Source organism: Pteronotus mesoamericanus, unplaced genomic scaffold, assembly GCF_021234165.1.
Source record: "Pteronotus mesoamericanus isolate MK-2021 breed Mesoamerican mustached bat unplaced genomic scaffold, CSHL_Meso_final contig_246, whole genome shotgun sequence".
In the NCBI taxonomy this organism is placed as follows: Eukaryota; Metazoa; Chordata; class Mammalia; order Chiroptera; family Mormoopidae; genus Pteronotus; species Pteronotus mesoamericanus.
In genome coordinates, this window is record NW_026555104.1 from 11975783 (window position 1) to 11993585 (window position 17803).

A 17803-nucleotide genomic window follows, 5' to 3' on the forward strand; every position below is an offset into this window, starting at 1 on the left:
CCGTCGTTTTTGCCCGGTGCCATTCTCTCCTCTCCCCGAAACCCTGAAGATGAGGACCCCTGGGGCCTGCTGGGGGGCCTGCAACTGCTGACCCCTCCTTCCAGAGCTGAGGCTCCCATCTCCCGTGGCCTGACCTGACTTGACCTTGCAAGTGACACCAATATTCTGGGTCACCCCTAGACTTCCCCAACCAACAGGGCATCTCTACTTTGGCCTCAGAGTTCCTATAAAGCAAACCCAACCAGCCCCTCCTTTAGGGAGCAGGGAGGCTAGAGTTTATTCCCTGGTCGGGGGACTGACTCAGGAGAGCCTGCCCGGAGGGGTCCCTCCGCACACCCCCTCCCAGTGGCCCCCAAGGACTGCACGGAGGACCCGGAGCCCTCCTGGAAGACGGAGCTTCTGTGCTCCCAGGGGCCTATGCAGAGGGTGGGAGAGGCTGGTAGGGACCCCAAGGAAAGGCATGAGTGTCGCAATCAGGCTCAGGGGAAACGTTCTTGGCCAACCTGGGGCCAGGCTGTCTGTGGCCGGGAGCCTGCCCTCCCACTGAGTGCAGTAACCCTGGCTGATGGGCAGAGCCTCCCAGGGCGGGGAAGCCTGGAGGATGCCTCTTCGAGGGTCTGGGAGCCAAAGCCAGTGGGGAAGGTGGGCATACACCCTGACGGCAGAGCCTGTACCGGAGAGAAGCTTGGGGAGGATCTGGGGCCAGACGCCAGTCAGGAGGCCCCGGGGGCCCTGCTCGGTCCTTTTGGGCATCCCATTAGGCCCTCAGAGAGAGGCCATGGTGTCCAGCCCCGGCCTCCTGCCACGTGAGTGTATTCCCAAGCCCAGGACCCCTCCCTCCCCCACAGGCTGGATCCCTTCAGCCAAGCTCTTCCCTCTGTCTTGGAATTCTCTAGACCAAAGAATGATAAACCGTCACAAAAACCCTTTGGCCAACTCCCCTCCAGGCAGCACAAACACTGCTAATGGTGTGGGAGCTCATGGGAGGCATTCCAGGACTGATCCCGAAGCCTCCTCCAGGGAAGGCCTCTGCTGTCTGAGGACCACCCGGAGCACAGGAGCATCAGATGAGGTGGGGCTGGGAGCTCGCCCGCGCTCCATCTGAGCCACTCTTCAGGGGCCCCCAGTTGGCACCCCAGACCGTGGGGAGCAGGAGAGAGCTCAGGCCCGGGGTCCTCGCTGGCTGTCAGGAGGGGTGGAAAGATCAGGGCCCTAGGAGCTCTTGGTTGGTGCTCCAGGCTACAGCACAGGTAGAGAGGAAAAGGCCAACTGAGTCATCCTGGGAGACCTGCTGGCACCGTAGTTCTGGGCAGAGATGCTCCCGAGGCTGAAAAGGTCGGGAGGTGGTCCATGGGGCGTTCCGTCCCTCCTGCTGTCTTCACCAGCATTCCTCTGGGTGCCTCCACCCTGCAAGGGGGGATCTAGGTGTGGCTGTCGCCTCCTTGCAGGGCAGCGGCACATCTGTGTGCCGGAGGTGCCAGGGCACGTGCTGAGCGTCAGCTCGGTCTCTCTGAGGTCAGGGCACCCACTGGGGTGGCAGCAGGTGTGCGGCACAAGGCACGCAGTCTTTCGAATCCCTCCTCAAGAAAAATACAAAGATAAAGAAAGTCCCACGTCTGACTCCTGGCCATGCAGGAAGTGTGCTGCCTCTCTCCCCACCACCGTTCACCTGTTCCTGGGGCCGCTTTCTTCTCCGTCTGGCAGTATATGCTGCTCAGTAGATGCCAGGAAATTGTGAGGATGAGGAAGAAGCCAGAACACTGGGGTCAAAATGCCAGGCTGAGTCCATAAGATTAAACACGTTCCTCAGTGGTTTCACAGTAAATTTAGTTTCCTTCCTTCCTCCCTCTGGCTTTTCCCATCTGACGTGGTCTGACAATGGAGTGACTTGGGGGTTTCCCTCCAAGTTTGTGCTTTTGGAGCGTGGGGACAAGCGGGCCCTTGGCAGTCACCGCCCTGTCCTCCATGGCATGTGGGGTGTGTGGGTTGGGTGCACTCCCGCGGGTACGCTCCGCCAGCGCAGAGGCCTGTGCCTTCTATTTCTTCTGAACTGTAAAGAAAAGAACAATGACGGCAGAACAGAGCTCAGAACGTGGGGTCTTCAGGTCCCTGAATGGAGGACTTGGGTTTTTGTTTCCCCGTGGGAAATGGCAGTGGGAATGGTTTGGGGCTCTTAGTGGAACTGAACCCCTGTCTGTGGGAGGGCTGTGGCCTGGATGACTGGTTCAGAGCTGGGCGTGGGACCCCCGGACATGGAATCATCGATGCTTGAATTTCTCGATTCAAGCTAACCAGTTCCCTTTACCATTGTGATGGTAAACAATAGTTGTCACATGCCATCGAAAGAGTCATGGCTAAGATGACAAGCAGCAGCAGGACAGAGGAGACTGAGGCTAACGCCCCAGGTGAGTGAGTTCCTGCCTCTCCGGTACCTGCATGTCTATCAGGCTCAGAGAGACCATGGAACACGCTTCAGTCCCAGCAGGTAGGACGTGGAGGGTGGGGCTCCCGAACCCAGACAGGCTGATTACAGACCTCTCCCTTCTCCTCAGTGCCCAGGGTTGCTCGGGACTCCAGGCTCTCTGCCCCAAGCTGGACACTCCATAGTCTAGACCAGTGCCTCCCAAAGTTAATGACTGGGCTGGAAATCTCAGTAAAATGCAGATTCTGATTCAGTGGGTCTAGGGTGGGGTCTGAGACTCTGCATTTCTGACACGTTTCTGGGGTCAGCAGCCACGGCCTGCTGCTGTGGTCCATGGAGCACATTTGGAGCAGCAAGGTCTTTGGGGAAAAGCTCAGGTTGGTCACTGCAAGGGGCGGAGATCCCTGGGGGCTTCCCAGCGGGAGAGTGTGAAGAGAGGGAGGCGGACCACGTTGACCTGTCACAGCCCAGAGACTTGCGAAGCAGTGTGGGCCTGTGAGCAGCTGGGAGTCACCTCGGACAGCGGACAGCGGTTCCCCTGCTTGGATAACTTCCTGGGTCGCCTCTGGGTGCTCACACAAGTGTTACTTTCTGACTTCCACTGTATGCGTTGTCCACCTCTGACCTGTCCTGGCTGCCTTGGCATGGACATTCTGTGACAAGCCCATAGTTTACACAGGGCCACACCCATTACCTCGGGTGACACTCACAAAAGCCTCTGCTGGAGGCTTCTTCCTACTGCTTTAGACATGAAACCCCTGTGGTGCAGCTCGACAGACACTGGCTCGGGACCCAGGGCTACGAGAGCCCCTGACTCCTAGGCCTGCGCGCTCCCTCCACCCTCTCCTTTTAGTCTGCTTTCCAGGCACAAGGCCAGTCGGACAGCCAGGCCTACTCAGCCGGTCCCCGCTGGGGACTGGGTCACTTTCCAGGAGTGAAAGGATAGGCAGTGGCCCCCACGGGCTCCTCCCTTCCCGCCACCACCCCTGCCCAGGGGGCCAGGCCACCCCGGTGGCCGTCCCTGGAGCCAACACGCTGGCATGTGGCCGGCCCTCACCTGTGACGTTGACAGTCACGGCCACAATGATGATGACGATGCCTATGATGATGAAGCTGATGCTGAGCATCCGGGCCAGGCGGCCCAGCCTCCGGGCCCCGTCCAGGTCCCCCTGTTGCACGCTACCTCGCGACTGCAGAGAGAGGGTGGCAGAGACCTCAGGAACGCTGTCCTCAGCCGCCTTGTGGGGGCCCCTGGCCTGGGCCTCCAGAACACACCCGGTCCCCACTGCGGCCAGCGCTCCAGCCGCCTGGACTCAGGGAGCTGGGACGCCAACCCAGCCTGCCCCTCACCGGCTGAGCACAGCTGGAAGCAGAACCGAACAAGGCAGGATCACAGAACCACGGGGTGGAACAGTGGCGACCGAGGGCCTGAGACGGCGGGCCAGGTCCCGGCTACACTGAGCTGGTGGGAGCAGATAAGCTGGGCCCCTCCAGAACCCAGGCCCAGGCTCACGGCTTTGGCTGCACCGAGATGCCAAGGCAGTCCCTGTGGCTTTTTCTATGGCCCAGTGGGCCTGCCTCCTTCTCTCTGTGAGCCCCATTTTGCCACAGAAGAAAAAAAATCCCAGGTCCTTCCTACCCAGGAGCCACTTCCTTGCTCAGCCAAGCCCACTTCCCAGATCACACCAGAAAGGCGGGCATCTTGATTTTGAACCAGGAAGGCTGGGCCTGGGGGGCGGGGAGCCACATCTGACTTCACAGCAGCCCCTGTGTAACGTGGTGAAGCCGGGTGGGTGAGGGAGGGGTGAGGGCTCTAAAGACAGAGAGCATCCTGGGAGACCCTGGGAGGCTCAGTAGGTGGTGTGTCCCAGGTGATTCCATGGTGGCCTTGTGCCCGGGCCAGGGATGGCGCCCTTGTCAGCTTGCTGGCAAGGGCTGGCCCATGACCCCCAGCCCCAGAGCTCCTGATGTTTCTGAGACATCTAGGACAGGTGCAGGCAGGGGTCCACGAAAGCTGTGCCTGCCTCAGGCCACGTATTTGGTTATTTACTTTCTGATTGTTTGAGACCCCTGAGTTCAGAATGGAAATGTAGCCAAGTACCTTGATGATGATGATGATATGACAATGATGATTGATTGTATCCTTATTTTGTACCAGGCAGCTCGCTCAGGACTGTACCTAAATGATCTCATTTAGACTCAAGTCATCCCACAAGGTTGGCAGTGCTGCCCACTTTCTCTTTTTTAACTGTTTTAACTCTTTATTATGAACATGTCTAAAATAAAATACACAGGAGAGCAAGGGGTGATCCAGTTTAACCCGGTATCCCACTTTTGAAGTGTTGCCCACTTTTGAAGAAACTAAAGTTCAGAGAAGCTACGCTGCCCCTCTCTGTGCTCCCCATGTGGGCCCCCGCACCCCCGCACAGTTCTGTCCTCTTCGCCTCTCAGAAGCCTAACCAACCCCCTCCCGCCCTCACCCCAGGTTCCCTGTTTGAAGCTTCTTCTGCGCCAGCCCCACTGTCCTGTCCCAGGGCCACCCAAACTCTGTGCTCCAAACCATAGCTTCTGACTCCCCAGGTCTGCTCCTGACCTTGCACTTGCCCAAGCCCCAGTTACTGGCAACAACCTGGAGTCCTCCTGCTCTCTCGCAAGTCCTCTCCCGCCCCACCCTACTAATCAGTTTCCGCTCCTAGTCAATTCCATTGCAACTCCCCTCTTTTGGTCCTTTGTCCCTGCCCTAGTTCCAGGCACCACTTCTCACAGAAGCCATGACTCCAGCCTCCTGAAGACCCCCCGGCCCCAAGCTCTCTTCACCTCCATTCTATCCTCCAAACCACAGTTTTACTCCACAGATATATTTACACGAGGCCCTGTGCTTGGCGTCTGGGCTGCAGCAGTGTGCAAGGGGTTTCCAGCTCCTACCCACAGAGACTCGGGCCTGGTGGGGAGGCTGGCCTCCATTGGGGTCACCCCAATAGAGGTAAATTTGCAACTGTGGGGAGTGATACAAAAAAGAGGTACCTGGTGCTATGAGGTCTTATAAAAGGGGGGAATCCGAGAAGGCTTCCTGGAGGAAGGACATTTAGACTGAGAAGTGAAGGCTGAGGAAGACTTAAATATACGTCTTTCAAAAGAAAGAAGACTATTCCGGGCAGTACATGCAAAGCCTCTGAGGGAGACCCTGCATGGCAAATGGGTAGGTGTGCAATATATCATTGTCTGAGGGGAGCAGGAGGCGCTAGATAGAGGCCAGTGTGGATGGAGCTGAGAGGGTGAGCAGGAGGAGGGGGGTGGAGCCAGGCCACGCGGGGCTCTGCCCGCACAGGGAAGAGGTGGGTTATTCCCCGAGGAGCAGTGGGAGCCAGTGAAGATGTAAGGCTAATGCAAAGGAATGGTTTCTAAAAGACCCCTCTGGCCTTGTGGGCTCAGAGAGGAGGTTGGAATTTAGGAGCTGATGCAAAAGTTGAGCAAGATAATGGTGACTGAGTTAATCATTCCTTCCCAGTATCTTTCATGGCCTCCCACTGTTCACAGACCAAAGACCAAACTCAGGTTAGCTTTGCATTTTCAAATTTTATCCTCGCCTATTCTCTTCCACAACCTCTGGACCCAGCCAATCTGAGCCACCCAGGGTGTGAGCGCCAACTTCCACATGCCTTTGCTGTGCCATTTCTCCTGCCTGCATTCTTGCTCCCCACAACAAGACACATCCACCTCCTCTCCATTTGTCAAGGGCTTGCTCAGACACCACCTCCTCTGTGAAGCCCACCAAGATTCCTCCACCTTCACAGGAATAATTATCCCCAACATTATTTGAAAATAATGTACCTTGTGTTGGGAACTATGTTAAATGCTTGCCATCCACTAAAGCATTTCATCCTCCTGTGAGTTAGGGATTCTTGTTAGGCCATTTGCAGATGAGGACCAGGAATAAGCAGGCATAATGAGAGAAGCAACCAGAGACGTTGGAAAAAAGCCAGATCAAGAAAGCCCCTGGCTCTCACAAAACTGAATCTGGATTTTTGTCCTATTGGGGAGTGCACAACTGGGTGAGACAAATAGAGGATTTCTCTAAGACAGGAAAGAAAAAGATCCAGTGAAGAGGGAGCGGTGAAAAGACCAAGGAGAGATTAGCGCCCCGATGTCCCAGGGCAGCAGGTCTGGACTTGAGCAAAGGGATAAATTGTAGACAGTGGACAAGAGCACTCCTGTCTCTGGAGATTGGCTGCATGTGGGTGCAGGCGATCTCCCAGCTGGACAGGTCCGTCGGTGGATCTGGGCAGGAAGTTGGGAGAGGCCATGCCTGTGGACCTCAGGGTTATCAGTGACAATGGACGAACGTCATCCAGTGGGCGGTGAAAGAGAAGGAGGGTCTGGCTTGAGGAGGGGGCACGGAGTGGAGCTCAGACAACAGCCCGTCCTGAGACTGACCAGCCCACCGGGGCACGGCAGGGACCCAGCCAGGAGCAGATGGAGCCGCAGCAGTGTGCAAGGGGTTCTGGATCTGGTTCTGGAGCCAGATCTCCCGGATCCTGTCCCAGCTCCATCATTTACTAACTGTGTGACCCTGGACAGGTGGCTTACTTTACTATGCTTCGATTTCCTTGTCAGGTCAAGTTGGCACCTACCTCATTGGGTTGCTGTGGGGATTAAATGAGATGCTATAAGATGGGGGCCTCAGCATGGTGCCTGGCAAGAGTAAGTGCTCAATAGATATAGTAAGGAAATATTTTTTTGTCATCGGGAGATTCCCTTCCCTACATTGAGCCTGAGGCAACATAACAGAAAGGTTTCAGGGATTTCTAGAAAGTTCAGCTTTAAAGATTCTGGGGCTACCTTGAGTCATGGACCAAGGGGCTCATTCTCAGCTGTAAGCCTGGCAGACGGGGGTGGGGTGCAGGGAGCAGGGCTTGAGATGACCTTGTCCCCATCTTCCAGAGAAATGCTTGTGAGTGCAGCATCGATTCAGGGCCACGGGGCGAGGAGCATGTGGCTGCTTGGGGATGAGAAATGGAGAGGGGAGGGAACGGGGGAACTGGATTCAGTCGCAAGAGCCCGGCCTCTCTTCTTTCCCTGCAGAGCCGTCAGTTCTTGCTTCCCGGTCAGGCTGGGACAGGGCAGGCCTGATGTTGGCGCTAGGTTGTGTCAGATGCTTTATCCACACTGTCCAGTGTAAACCTCACAACTATTCTGTAAGTCTTAGTTTTCTGTAAAATGGAAGGGAAATAACTGCCTTTCAGAGCAGAAAGCTACTTTTAAGTATAGACGTTTCTCACCACTAGCTGGCACTCATCTCTGAATCCACTCCTCTGCCCCTCCCCCACCATTCATTACCAAATGAGAGGCCCATTCCTTGACTGCAAGGATGGAAGAAGATCCTTCATTTCTTTTTAAAAAAACTTTTTATTTATTGACTTTAGAGAGGGGGTCGGGGGAGAGACAGAGAAACATAGATTTGTTGTTCCAGTTATTTATGCGTTCATTGGTTGATTCTTATATGCGCCCTCACCGGGGATCGAACACACAACCTTGGTGTGGGGGGGGCGACACTCTGACCAAATGAGCTACCCAGCCAGGGCACCTCCACTTCTTTTCATGAGTAAGAACCAGCTGCTCTCTCATCCCTACTTAAGTGGCATCATCTTCTCCTTGTACAAAATGGCTTAAGTTGAAGGCGCAATAATAATTGCAGTAACGGCTGTAATGACTGTGATTAATAGATCATCCGTGATTGCAGTGGCTGTGGGAATGGTGAGGGAGAAAATGAATTCAGGTTAATAGATCAGGGGAGAAAGACACTGACAAAGTCTGAGAGGTGGTAGGGGCAGGGAGGACGCTGGGCAGAGCCTCCAGAGGCCAAAACCAGCCAGACAGGGTGGCAACAGGGATGTGATTCTCCCTGCACCCTTCACAACCTCTCTCTGTGACACGCAATTGCTTCTGGAATGTCCTGACTGCAGGTTAACCCTTCAGTTGCTGAAGAGTGGGGAAGAATGGTGGGGGTCCCGGGGAGGGGTCAGGGCAGCTGCAATGCTAGATGGGAGGAACTGGAAACACTTAGGGGCCTGAGATAGCAGCTATTTACCAACTGATTTGGAAGTTTGTCAATAATTTAAACGAGCTGACCAGCTGACTGTCAGCCCTGGTTTGGACTCTGTACTCCTGTTCAATGAATGAATGAAGGCATAAATGGACGAGCCTGCAACATATTAGTTAAATAATGAGGTTAATAAAAACATCTAAGGAAAGTGTGTTGAGCCACTCTGGATCCCCGCAGTACTCCCACGTGTAGCAGGAACAACCTATAGAGAAGGGGCTGCTCGGAAGCATCCACAAAATCACAGGCAGGGCTGCCCACCTCCCCTGCGTGGTATATTGAGGGTGAGACTTCCTTCGCCCAAAATTGGGTGAAGTCAGAATTGCCTGTCCACTGGGGATCTGCCCTTGGCTCTGACATTACAGTTCCATTCAGTGTCGGGGAGCAACCGCTCCCAGTCACTGAGGACCAGCTGGGTTCTAGGTGCTTTCATGCATATTAACTCACCTAATCCTCCCCAGAACCCTATGAGGTGGATGGTTTTATGACACCTATTTTATAGATGAGGAAACTGAGGCTGAGGCAGGAGGCTGAGAGATTTGGACATGGCCATGTGGCTGTATTATAAGGGACGGAGCTGAGACGCTCACCCATGTCCGATGCTTGTTTCATCGATATCGTCAGGGAAGGCCCGCCGCCTGGGGTCCGGCTCCCCTCGGGGACAGGAGCCCTTGCCAGCACCGAGGAACATGGCCATTCTCAGCCCGCCCCAAAAGTAGAATGAATGAAGCCAGCCTTGGCTTGGCCACCTCAGGAGGCTCACGGGAGGCCACAGTTCTGAGCACGGCTGAGTCTGGACAACTCCTCAGGGAGAGCCCCTGAGCCACCAGCCCTGGACAGCAGGCCACTGTCAAAGGCTGTGTAATGGATTGGAAGCCACAGTGGGAAGGATGCTGCTGGTCCATTTGTCTCCCACTGACAGAGTTGGGGGAAGGGGGGCTGGGAGAACAGTGGGGGGAGGGGGAAGAGAGAAGGAAGGGAAATTCCTGCCTCCTTGTACAAGGTTTGGCTTCCCTGGGAGGGGCACACCATCCTTGTCCCCAGAGGAGATGCCGCGTGGGGCCATGGAAAGAACACTGGGTTCTGCATCCAACTGATGTGCCTCTTCCCAGTTGTGTAACTGTGGACAACATACTGTTCTGTACATCTCACTCTCCTCGTCTGTTAAACAGGAACAATTAGCCAGACTCTGTGAGCTGCATATCAAGACATGCCCTGCAGACAGTAAGCTGTAGAAAAGCTGTCAGCTCTGTGGGTCTCCTTCCAGCCCGGATCAAGGGCTTGACCCTTCACTTGGTAACCAGGGGAAGGGCCGCAGATGAAGCGTTCTGAAGTCTGTCCCAGGACCCAGAGACACCGGCCCAGGGGGCCGACTCCTTTCCACACTCTGTGGCCCTCCTTCGCCCCGTTGCTGTTTGGGTGGGACCAAGTGTTTCAGCCCTAGGGGCGTTACTGACCCCGCCCTCTCTGGGAAATGGGAGTTGCCTATGAACGTTACGAACTTGACCGGCTCTCAGAAGTGGGAAGACAACTGTGGGCACCCTCTGAGGAGGCAGGCTGTGGGGTGGGCAGGAGCAAGAGCTGGGGCTCCAGTCACCCGGTCCTGGACTCCCAATCACTAACCAGCAGGTTATGTCACCCGCCTGTACTTCAGTTTTCTCATCTGTACATTGAGAGTAATAACGATACCTAGATCTCACAGGATTATAGTCTGACTTAAATGAGATAATATATATAAAGTATTTGGACCAGTGCCTAACACTTAGCGAGCACACGATGAGTGTTAGTAATATTATCCCTCATTACTGGGCTTCCTCAAGTTCCTTCTCTCTTGCTCCTGACAGTTCCCTTTCGAAATCCATTTCCACAACTATCCTCCACACTTACATTGGCTCCTTCTCTGAAATCCCAACCCCTCCTCCCATCTCTCTCTCACCCTCGCTCTCTCAGAGCACCTGCCCTTTGATTCCTCCGAGCCCCAGCCTGTGACCAGCCTCCCTCTCTGCCAGGGCTATGGCCACCTTCCTGGCCTCCTTCCCTCCCAGTCCAGCCCAATCCTGGGCGCAGCATCTCAGCCACCCTGGCTATAGCAGGGTGCCACCCGGTCCTGCCCTCATGGCAATTCTGCCATCCCCAGGTTTGGGTGGGCCCAATGTCACTTCAGTGACTCTATGTCTGCAGCTGGACAAAAACCATACCACCGGGCAGGCTGATAACAACTCAAACCCATGGTCTCCAGCCTCAGCAGAGCCCTCAGGCCATTGACCCATCTGTCCATAGTCACCTCTCACCCCCCCACCCCCTGCCATCAGGCCCTTATTTCTCAACAAACCACCGCGCCCTCCCTGTCCCTGGTGACGTGGATCCCATGCAACGTGAACTAACTTCCTTTCCTTTGAGTATTTCTGTCTGCTGCTGCCCTCATGGCGTCTCCTCCAGGCTCTCAGGAAGGCGGTCCCTCCTCTGGGCCCCACCTCTCCACTCCTCAGGGAACTCCCCTCATCAGCCCTGTCTGCCTAAGCTTCTCCACCACCAGGGCCCCCAGGGGTCCCTGACTGGCCACGCCAGTGGACACTCCCATTCTTACTGAACCTGAGCTCTCTGCGGAATTTGACGGCCCCCTCTTTCTTCAAACTTGCGCCTTCCTGGGTGTCTCCCTCTTTTCCAGTTTTCCTCCTACCTCCCAGAATCTTCTTTTCAAAAGCCTTTTCTGTCTACTTCCCTCTGCTCACGCCTTAAATGTCCTAGGCCCCAGAGCTTTCTCTAAGACAGTCCCACTGTTCTCAGGTTGAATATCCGGGAGTCTAAAGCAATCACTGCTCCTGCCTCCTTAGCAATTCCCTCCTCGAAGGCCTCCTTCCTGAGCCTGCTGCTTAGTTCAGGCCTTCGCACCTACCCGATCGCTCTCAAGAGCCTCCTGCGGGGTCTCCCTGATCCCCCTTCTGCCTGCTCTCGTTCATTTCCCACAATGCTCTTGGGTATTGGTTTTAAAATAGGAACTGACAGCATCCCACCTCTGCCTAAATTTGTTTAGAGGTCCAAAGTGCACTAGGATAAAAGTAAAATTCCTGGAGCAGGACCTCGCCTGCCTCCCTCCACCACCGCACTCCCTCAGCCTTCTCGCGCCAGCCAGACCTCGTCTCGTCCAGCTGCTTTCCAAATGCCTGACATGGTGCCTGGTTCATAGAGACACGTTCGCTCACGGAGTCCTGATCACCCTGGACCACATAGTTCCCTCCGAACAAGCAACCTGCCATTCAAGTGAACGGCTGACTGAATGAAAGATCTGTGGTACCACTTTGAGAGGGTTGCCACCCACACCCTTCTCTGGCTCCAAACCCTACGAAGCTTGAAAATGCTGTGCCAGGTGAAAGAAGCCAGTCCCCGAGGGACCCCATACTGTATGATTCCATTTATATAAAATCTCCAGGAGAGGCAAATCCACAGAGACAGAAAGATCAGGGGTCGCTCAGGTTAGGGAGGGACTGAGGGAGAGGTGGCAGGAGTAGGGGTGTCATAGAAAAAAAGGTAGAGTTTCTTTCAGAGGTGAGAAAAATGTTCTAAAATTGAGTGTGGTCATGGTTGCACTTAACTATGAATATACTAAAAATCACTGAATCATGCACTTTAGGTCGGTGAATTGTATGCCATGTGACTTATATTTCAAAGCTCTAAAAAATAGCCACAAGAAACCTGTGACGGTTTCCGGCCCTCACCAGGGAGATCAGCAACTGCCACAGCGTCGCTGTTGCTATGTAACAGCTAAACTGTGTGCTGGGTGTTGTTCTTAAGCACTTTGTGTGGCTCATCTCGCTTCACCCTCCTCACACGGCTCCATAGCATAGGTGTTATGGTGACGACCCATTTTATAGTTGGGAATACTGAGAAGAAGAGAGGTCTGAGTCGCTGGCCAGAGGTCATACAATACCTTGTGGTTTTGTCTAGCATGACTACTTCTTGCGATGTGTTGTAAGGATCTGTTTACAAGTGTCTCCCCACTGGACTGGAGGCTCCCGGGAATGGGCAGTGATGTCTGGTTTAGCGCCCTATTCCCTGCCGCTGGCCCAGTGGTGATCACACCTGACTCGAGAACTTGAGGAGGACGTAGAAACGTGAATGTGGGCTCTCTGGTTTCACAGTCTTGGGCTCAGGTTTCCTTTGACAAAGGCCGCTCTACCCAGCCTGTACCCTGCTCCCCCCCCCGCCCCCGCCCCCACCAGGGGACAGATTCTAGCAACTGTGCTCTCCCGGGCCCTTGTGCGGTTTTCCTCCCCAAAGCCAGACTCCCCCGCTGGGCTTCTCTCGGTAACCAAGTGGTGGGCCCCGCCCCCAACACGGGCTGCACCTGGGGCTTGGCCCCGCCCCAGCCGTCCCGAAGTGCAGCAGGCACACGGGGCGCTCCTCAAAGACCTCACCCTGGGCCCTGCCCAGCCCTGGCTCTCGTGCCCAAGCCAAGCCCCTCTGACTTAGGAACGCTGCCAGTGTGCCCTGGCATCCCGGTAGGCGGTGCCGGGTTTGGTGGGGGCTGGGGAAGGCTTCCCCGGCAGGGGACTGGGCATCAGCGAGGTAGACAGGGAAGTGAGAGAAAACAGGGACTTACTACGAGGACAGCTGGGAGTAGCAAGAGTGCTCCAAGGGGCTTGGTGATAGATGACTCGGCAGTGGCATCACGGCAGAGGGAAGCCGATGGTCTCTCCTCACCCAGGCCTCCGCACTTGACCAACCTGGGACTAGCTGTTCCCTGCCCCCAGCTCCTAACTTCATTCTGGAAGTCACTGCCTGCCCCCTCTTTCTCTCTCTCTCTTTTTTCTAGACCTCAAACGTCACATCTGCTGACATTTTCTATGGATCCTCTGTAAGTAGCAAAGGGCTTGGTTTGGGGACAATCTGTGACAATGTACTCAAAACCCTACAGCACAAATGTGTGAGAAGCAGAGACAAGCCCACGTGCCCCCCTTGGCAAGCCTAGCCGTGCCCTCTGACATGTTTTTCCCCCGAGGCCCGGACCTCCCCTCTCCTGAGGGCAGATGCTGAAACCAGTGCAGCCACCAAGGCCCAGAGGGCCCCAGCGAGTACCGTCCCCAGAGGAGCAGCCTGGGGAGCTGGGTGCCTGGCTCCCAGTGCATGGCAGGGAAGCCACCTCTGGCCCTTGGAAACCAGAGATGGTGAAGGGTCTCAGAACACCCAGGTGGCCCAGGGCAAGGTGCAGGGGAGGCTGTGCCGGGCTGGCTCCCCTCCTGAGACCGCGGGCCCTGGGGCTCCCTGCCGGCCGCAACCTCTGCGGATAATACAGCCCTGCTCAGGAGGGACTCCTCGGGACCACCCTCTCGCACCCCACCACAGAGACAAGCCCCCCAACGTGGCAGTCTTTCTGTAGTCTGGAATTGAGCCCCAGGGGGCTCCCTCGGGGAGTAGGGGGGGCCCTCCCCAATAGGGCTGTGGCCAAAGTCAAGCTGCGACCCAGGAGCAGAGATGAGAGAGGAGAGCAAACAGACGCTCTCCTGAACCCCGGGCCCTTCCCCAAGGGGGCGCATAGGGCAGCTGAGGAAGGGAGTCTGCCCAAGCCCCTGGCCCCCAGCTCCCTTATCCCTCCGTCCACGCCAGGGTGTGTGCCCGCCGCTCCTGGGCCCAGCCCCCGCCAGGAGCAGAGAGCAGCACTTACCATGATAGAAAAGATGAGGGGGATGAGGTTGAGGGGCCAGACGGGGCAGAAGCAGGAGGCAATGGCCAGGATGAGGTAATCTCTGGGGACTTCTTGGTCCTGGGCACAGGAGGTGGTGGCAATGGAGGATGCCCGCCTGGAGCTGGCGTGGGAGGGTGACTGGGGGAGCGAAGCCGCCCGGTGCCCCCCAGGTGCCACCTTAAAGGGCAGGCCATGGCCGTTCTGCTCCAGGTCCAGAGCCCCTGACAGGGACTTGGACAGCTTCGGGGACTTGTCATCCTTGTCCCCCACCTTGGTGAGAAGCATCTCCATCTCGGGCAGGTCTGGGAGTGAGGCAGTGGCCGGCTCCTGTGCCGGGGGAAACTGAGGCTGCACGGGGTTGGCCATGTTGGCTTGGGCCTTGGGCTGCTTCAGTTCCAGGCTGTGATAAGGGGGTTCCAGAAGGACCTCAGCGCACCATTCCTCAGCCCAGACTGGGGACCTACAGGTCAGAGGCAGAAGTTTCACCAGGAAGCAAAGGCCGGCTGTGGGTTGGGAGGGTCGGCTTCTCCAGGCCAACAGAGTTCAGAGTCTGGGTCCCGCCTGCTGCCTGGCAGAGCTCCTGGGAGCTGGAGACTTCAGTTCCGTTCAAGTTCGAGGTCAACTTTGCTGGTGCTGCTGACAGCACAGATGGGCGGGGAAGCAACAGAAAGCAGCTTCAGGAGCAGAGAGAAAATGCTCCTCTCCAGACTGAGGCTTAGGCTAAGTCAGGGTGGCTGTGTGTGTACATGCACGCGCGCGCGCGCGCGCAAGAGAGAAAGAGAGAGAGAGAGAGAGAGAGAGTGTGTGTGTGTGTACACGCCTCAAGGCCTCCCTCCCTTTCTGCCCTCCTCAGAGATGCTTTCCCTCTTCACTTCCCCTCTCCCCAGAGAATGGTCCAGCAGCGTTCTGCCTCTGCCCCAGCCCTGCCCGCTCTGCCCAGCCCAGCCCAGCCCAGCCCTACCCAGAGGGACTCAGAGTGGCCTCCGCTTTCTGTTGCAGCCACAGGCCCTGCTCTGCAGGGCTAGGAGCTCTGGATAGGAAAAAAGATAAAGTGGGTCTCAAGGGGGCTCAACTGTCCCAGGAAGCTGAGCCCTCTGCTTTCCTTCCATAGGAGTAGGCTGCTGCTTCCTCCTAACTGTAGGCCCTGAACCCCAACACTGGGCCCTGAACCCCAACCATGGCCTCCAACTCCCAGAGGCATCTAGGCCGGGCTCCAGGAGTGAAGAGGGGATTGCGCACCAATGAGGCCCCTGCAGGGTCTCGCCTGGACCCGCAGGGCCCTCTGCATGCGTTTCTGAGCAGTTCCCCGAGGTGAGGGGCAGAGATGTATTGCAGGGAGTGTAGGCTCCATCTCATGCCCATCAGAGCTTTTCTGTGCTGCTAAAGAGTATGCAAATCTCCTCCTAATAGGGGCCCCTGGGGTCACAGGCTGACTCTGAAGGGCCTTGGTCCAGCGGCCTGTCCCCTCTGAGTCCCGGTGTCTTTGTTCTCCCATGTCTCCTCCCTCTGTTTCTGCCTCCTTCTCTATTCTCTGCATCTCTTTCTATGTCCCCAATTTCTCCTTCCCTTTATAAGAGTGACCTGGAACCACCGGGGTGTGCATCTGTGTGTGTGTGTGTGTGTGCGCGCGCGTGTGTGGTTTGGAGGAGGGTGCAGCTAAGAGTTTCTAGCCCTGGGGTTCTGCATGATAGGAGGTGGGAAGTTAGAGATGGAAGGGGCCTCAGAGGCATGGCAGTTCAACCCTTTGCTGTCACAGATCAGAGAACCAAAGCCTTGACCTGGAAAGAGACGCTCATCTCAAACTATCCTCACCAGATGCCAGTCTCTTGGTCAGGTCTGGTTTGGGGGCTAGTATGAAGCAAAACAAACTTTTAGCAGAAGGAAATGGCTTTGGGTTGTGGGTCTAGCTGGCTTCTAAGTGCTGCTTCCAGCAGGGGCGGCACAGGTGCAGGAGGGAGTGTGATTGGGTGGGGACAGTGAGGACCCGGCCACAGAGGGACACGAGGAGACTGGCGAGGAGCCACATGCTAGGGGAGCTGAAAGGACTCCTGGAGGGAAATCACTTTCAGAAATAGTTTGGGGCAAACGTTCAGGTTTGATAAATATGACTACATTAAATTAAGAACTGTTGCTCAGGAAAGGAAATCCACTGTCATTTGCAAAGTGCAGACCCCCAGGGCAGTGAGATTGGGGTTCCCCCCTGCATGGGCTGCGGGGGCTCAAGGGGAGCTTCCTCCTCACCTAGGTCCTTGGGGAGGCTCTCACCCACGGGGGGGTGCAGGCTGGAATGGAGGGGGGTGCTGAGCTGAGCTCCTCTGCCCAGGAACTTCCAGAAATGTGCCAACACCTTTTTAAACGTGAGACTTCCTGCAGAGAGTGGCACGTTGGGTCCCTGAGACCCCTAGACTCTAAGTCAGCATCCAGCCTGGACAGAGTTCCATGTTACAGCCTGGTAGTGACCCCTCAGGTGGCAGAACTCAGGTCTCCCACCGGGCCTGCAGCCGCCCAGCCTAATTCTGCGCCCTCTAGACAAATGGCTATTCAGCACTTGGAACGTGGGCGGTCCCAACTGACATGTGCTGTGATATAAAACACATTTCAAACAGTACAAAAAAAAGAAGAATGTAAAATATTTCATTAATATTTTGTACATTGTTTTGAAATGGTCATATTTGGATATACTGAGCTAAATAAAACATTATTAACATAAGGTCAACTGTGTCTTTTTCCTTTTTTTTAACGTGCCTACTAAAAAATTAAAACGGTGGCTTGCATTATATTTCTATTGGGCAATGCTGGCCTCGAGGACAGAACCAACCTGACATAAAGGGGACTTTTTATTAAACTGTGAGTTTAATAAAAACTCAAAGGGAAAAGAAAAGGCCAAGAAGTCCCCAGGGTGGCCCTTGGCTGTGATGTTGCTGGGTGGGCTGGCATTCAGGACTTGGGGACTTAGGTGTGTTCTTTCTCTGAGATGCTAGGCTTATGGTGCCATCTAGTGGCCTGGTGGTGCTGAGGGGAACGACCACGGGTGCAGGGGCAACCAGGTCGAGGGCAAGGTGGGAGGTGGGAGAGGCAGGGCGAGGGAGCTGCTGAGCCCACCCAGCCAGCGGCTCCTGCGGCAGCCCGGTCCTGCCCCAGCCTCCCACTCCTTCAACCCCCAAATGAAGTCTTAAGTGGAGGCCCATGGGCCATATTCATTACATAAAGTGGGTTTGGCTCACACGATATTGACTCAGCAAGTTATTTATTTATTTGTTGTTGTTGTTGTTGTTTCATCTATTTCACAAAAAAATTGGCATTTTAGACTTTTAACATGAGGATCTGGGGACCGCGGGTTCATTTTCTGCAAAGCTGCAGGGTCAGCTGTAGCCTTTAGGAGAGAGAGTGTTGAGCTCCTCCAACTCCACCTTCACCTGGCCTACCTGCCTCGGGGGTCTGGGCTGTGAGCCCCTGTCCAGCCGGACAGATGGTGGCCCTCCTGGTCTGCAGCTGGCTGCTTCCTAGTATGGGCACAGGGCGCTGAAGATAGTCATTCCCTTTTCTGTCCCCCTTTCCCGCTGGGCTGAGGTCATGCAGGGGCAGGCGTACACCCAGC

The 17803-nt window shown here is 55.7% G+C and overlaps 1 protein-coding gene across 1 annotated transcript; it reads right to left on the reverse strand.

Annotated features, from left to right (window-relative positions):
• Positions 1 to 1585: 1585 nt before the first annotated feature.
• On the reverse strand, positions 1586 to 14929 carry TRARG1 (trafficking regulator of GLUT4 (SLC2A4) 1). Its single transcript, XM_054572976.1, has 3 exons — positions 14185 to 14929; positions 3480 to 3612; positions 1586 to 2050 (listed from the first exon to the last, which is right to left on the reverse strand). The coding sequence occupies exons 1-3, from the start codon at positions 14569 to 14571 to the stop codon at positions 2037 to 2039; spliced, it is 534 nt and encodes a 177-aa protein (XP_054428951.1). The 5' UTR covers positions 14572 to 14929; the 3' UTR covers positions 1586 to 2036.
• Between the last annotated feature and the right edge of the window lie 2874 nt (positions 14930 to 17803).

Coding starts and splice junctions, on each gene's coding strand:
- TRARG1 (XM_054572976.1), bottom strand. CDS start 14,571: ATGGCCAACCCCGTGCAGCCTCAGTTTCCCCCGGCACAGGAGCCGGCC. Junction 3,613..14,184: donor CCCTCATCTTTTCTATCATG/GTAAGTGCTGCT, acceptor CTCTCTCTGCAG/TCGCGAGGTAGCGTGCAACA.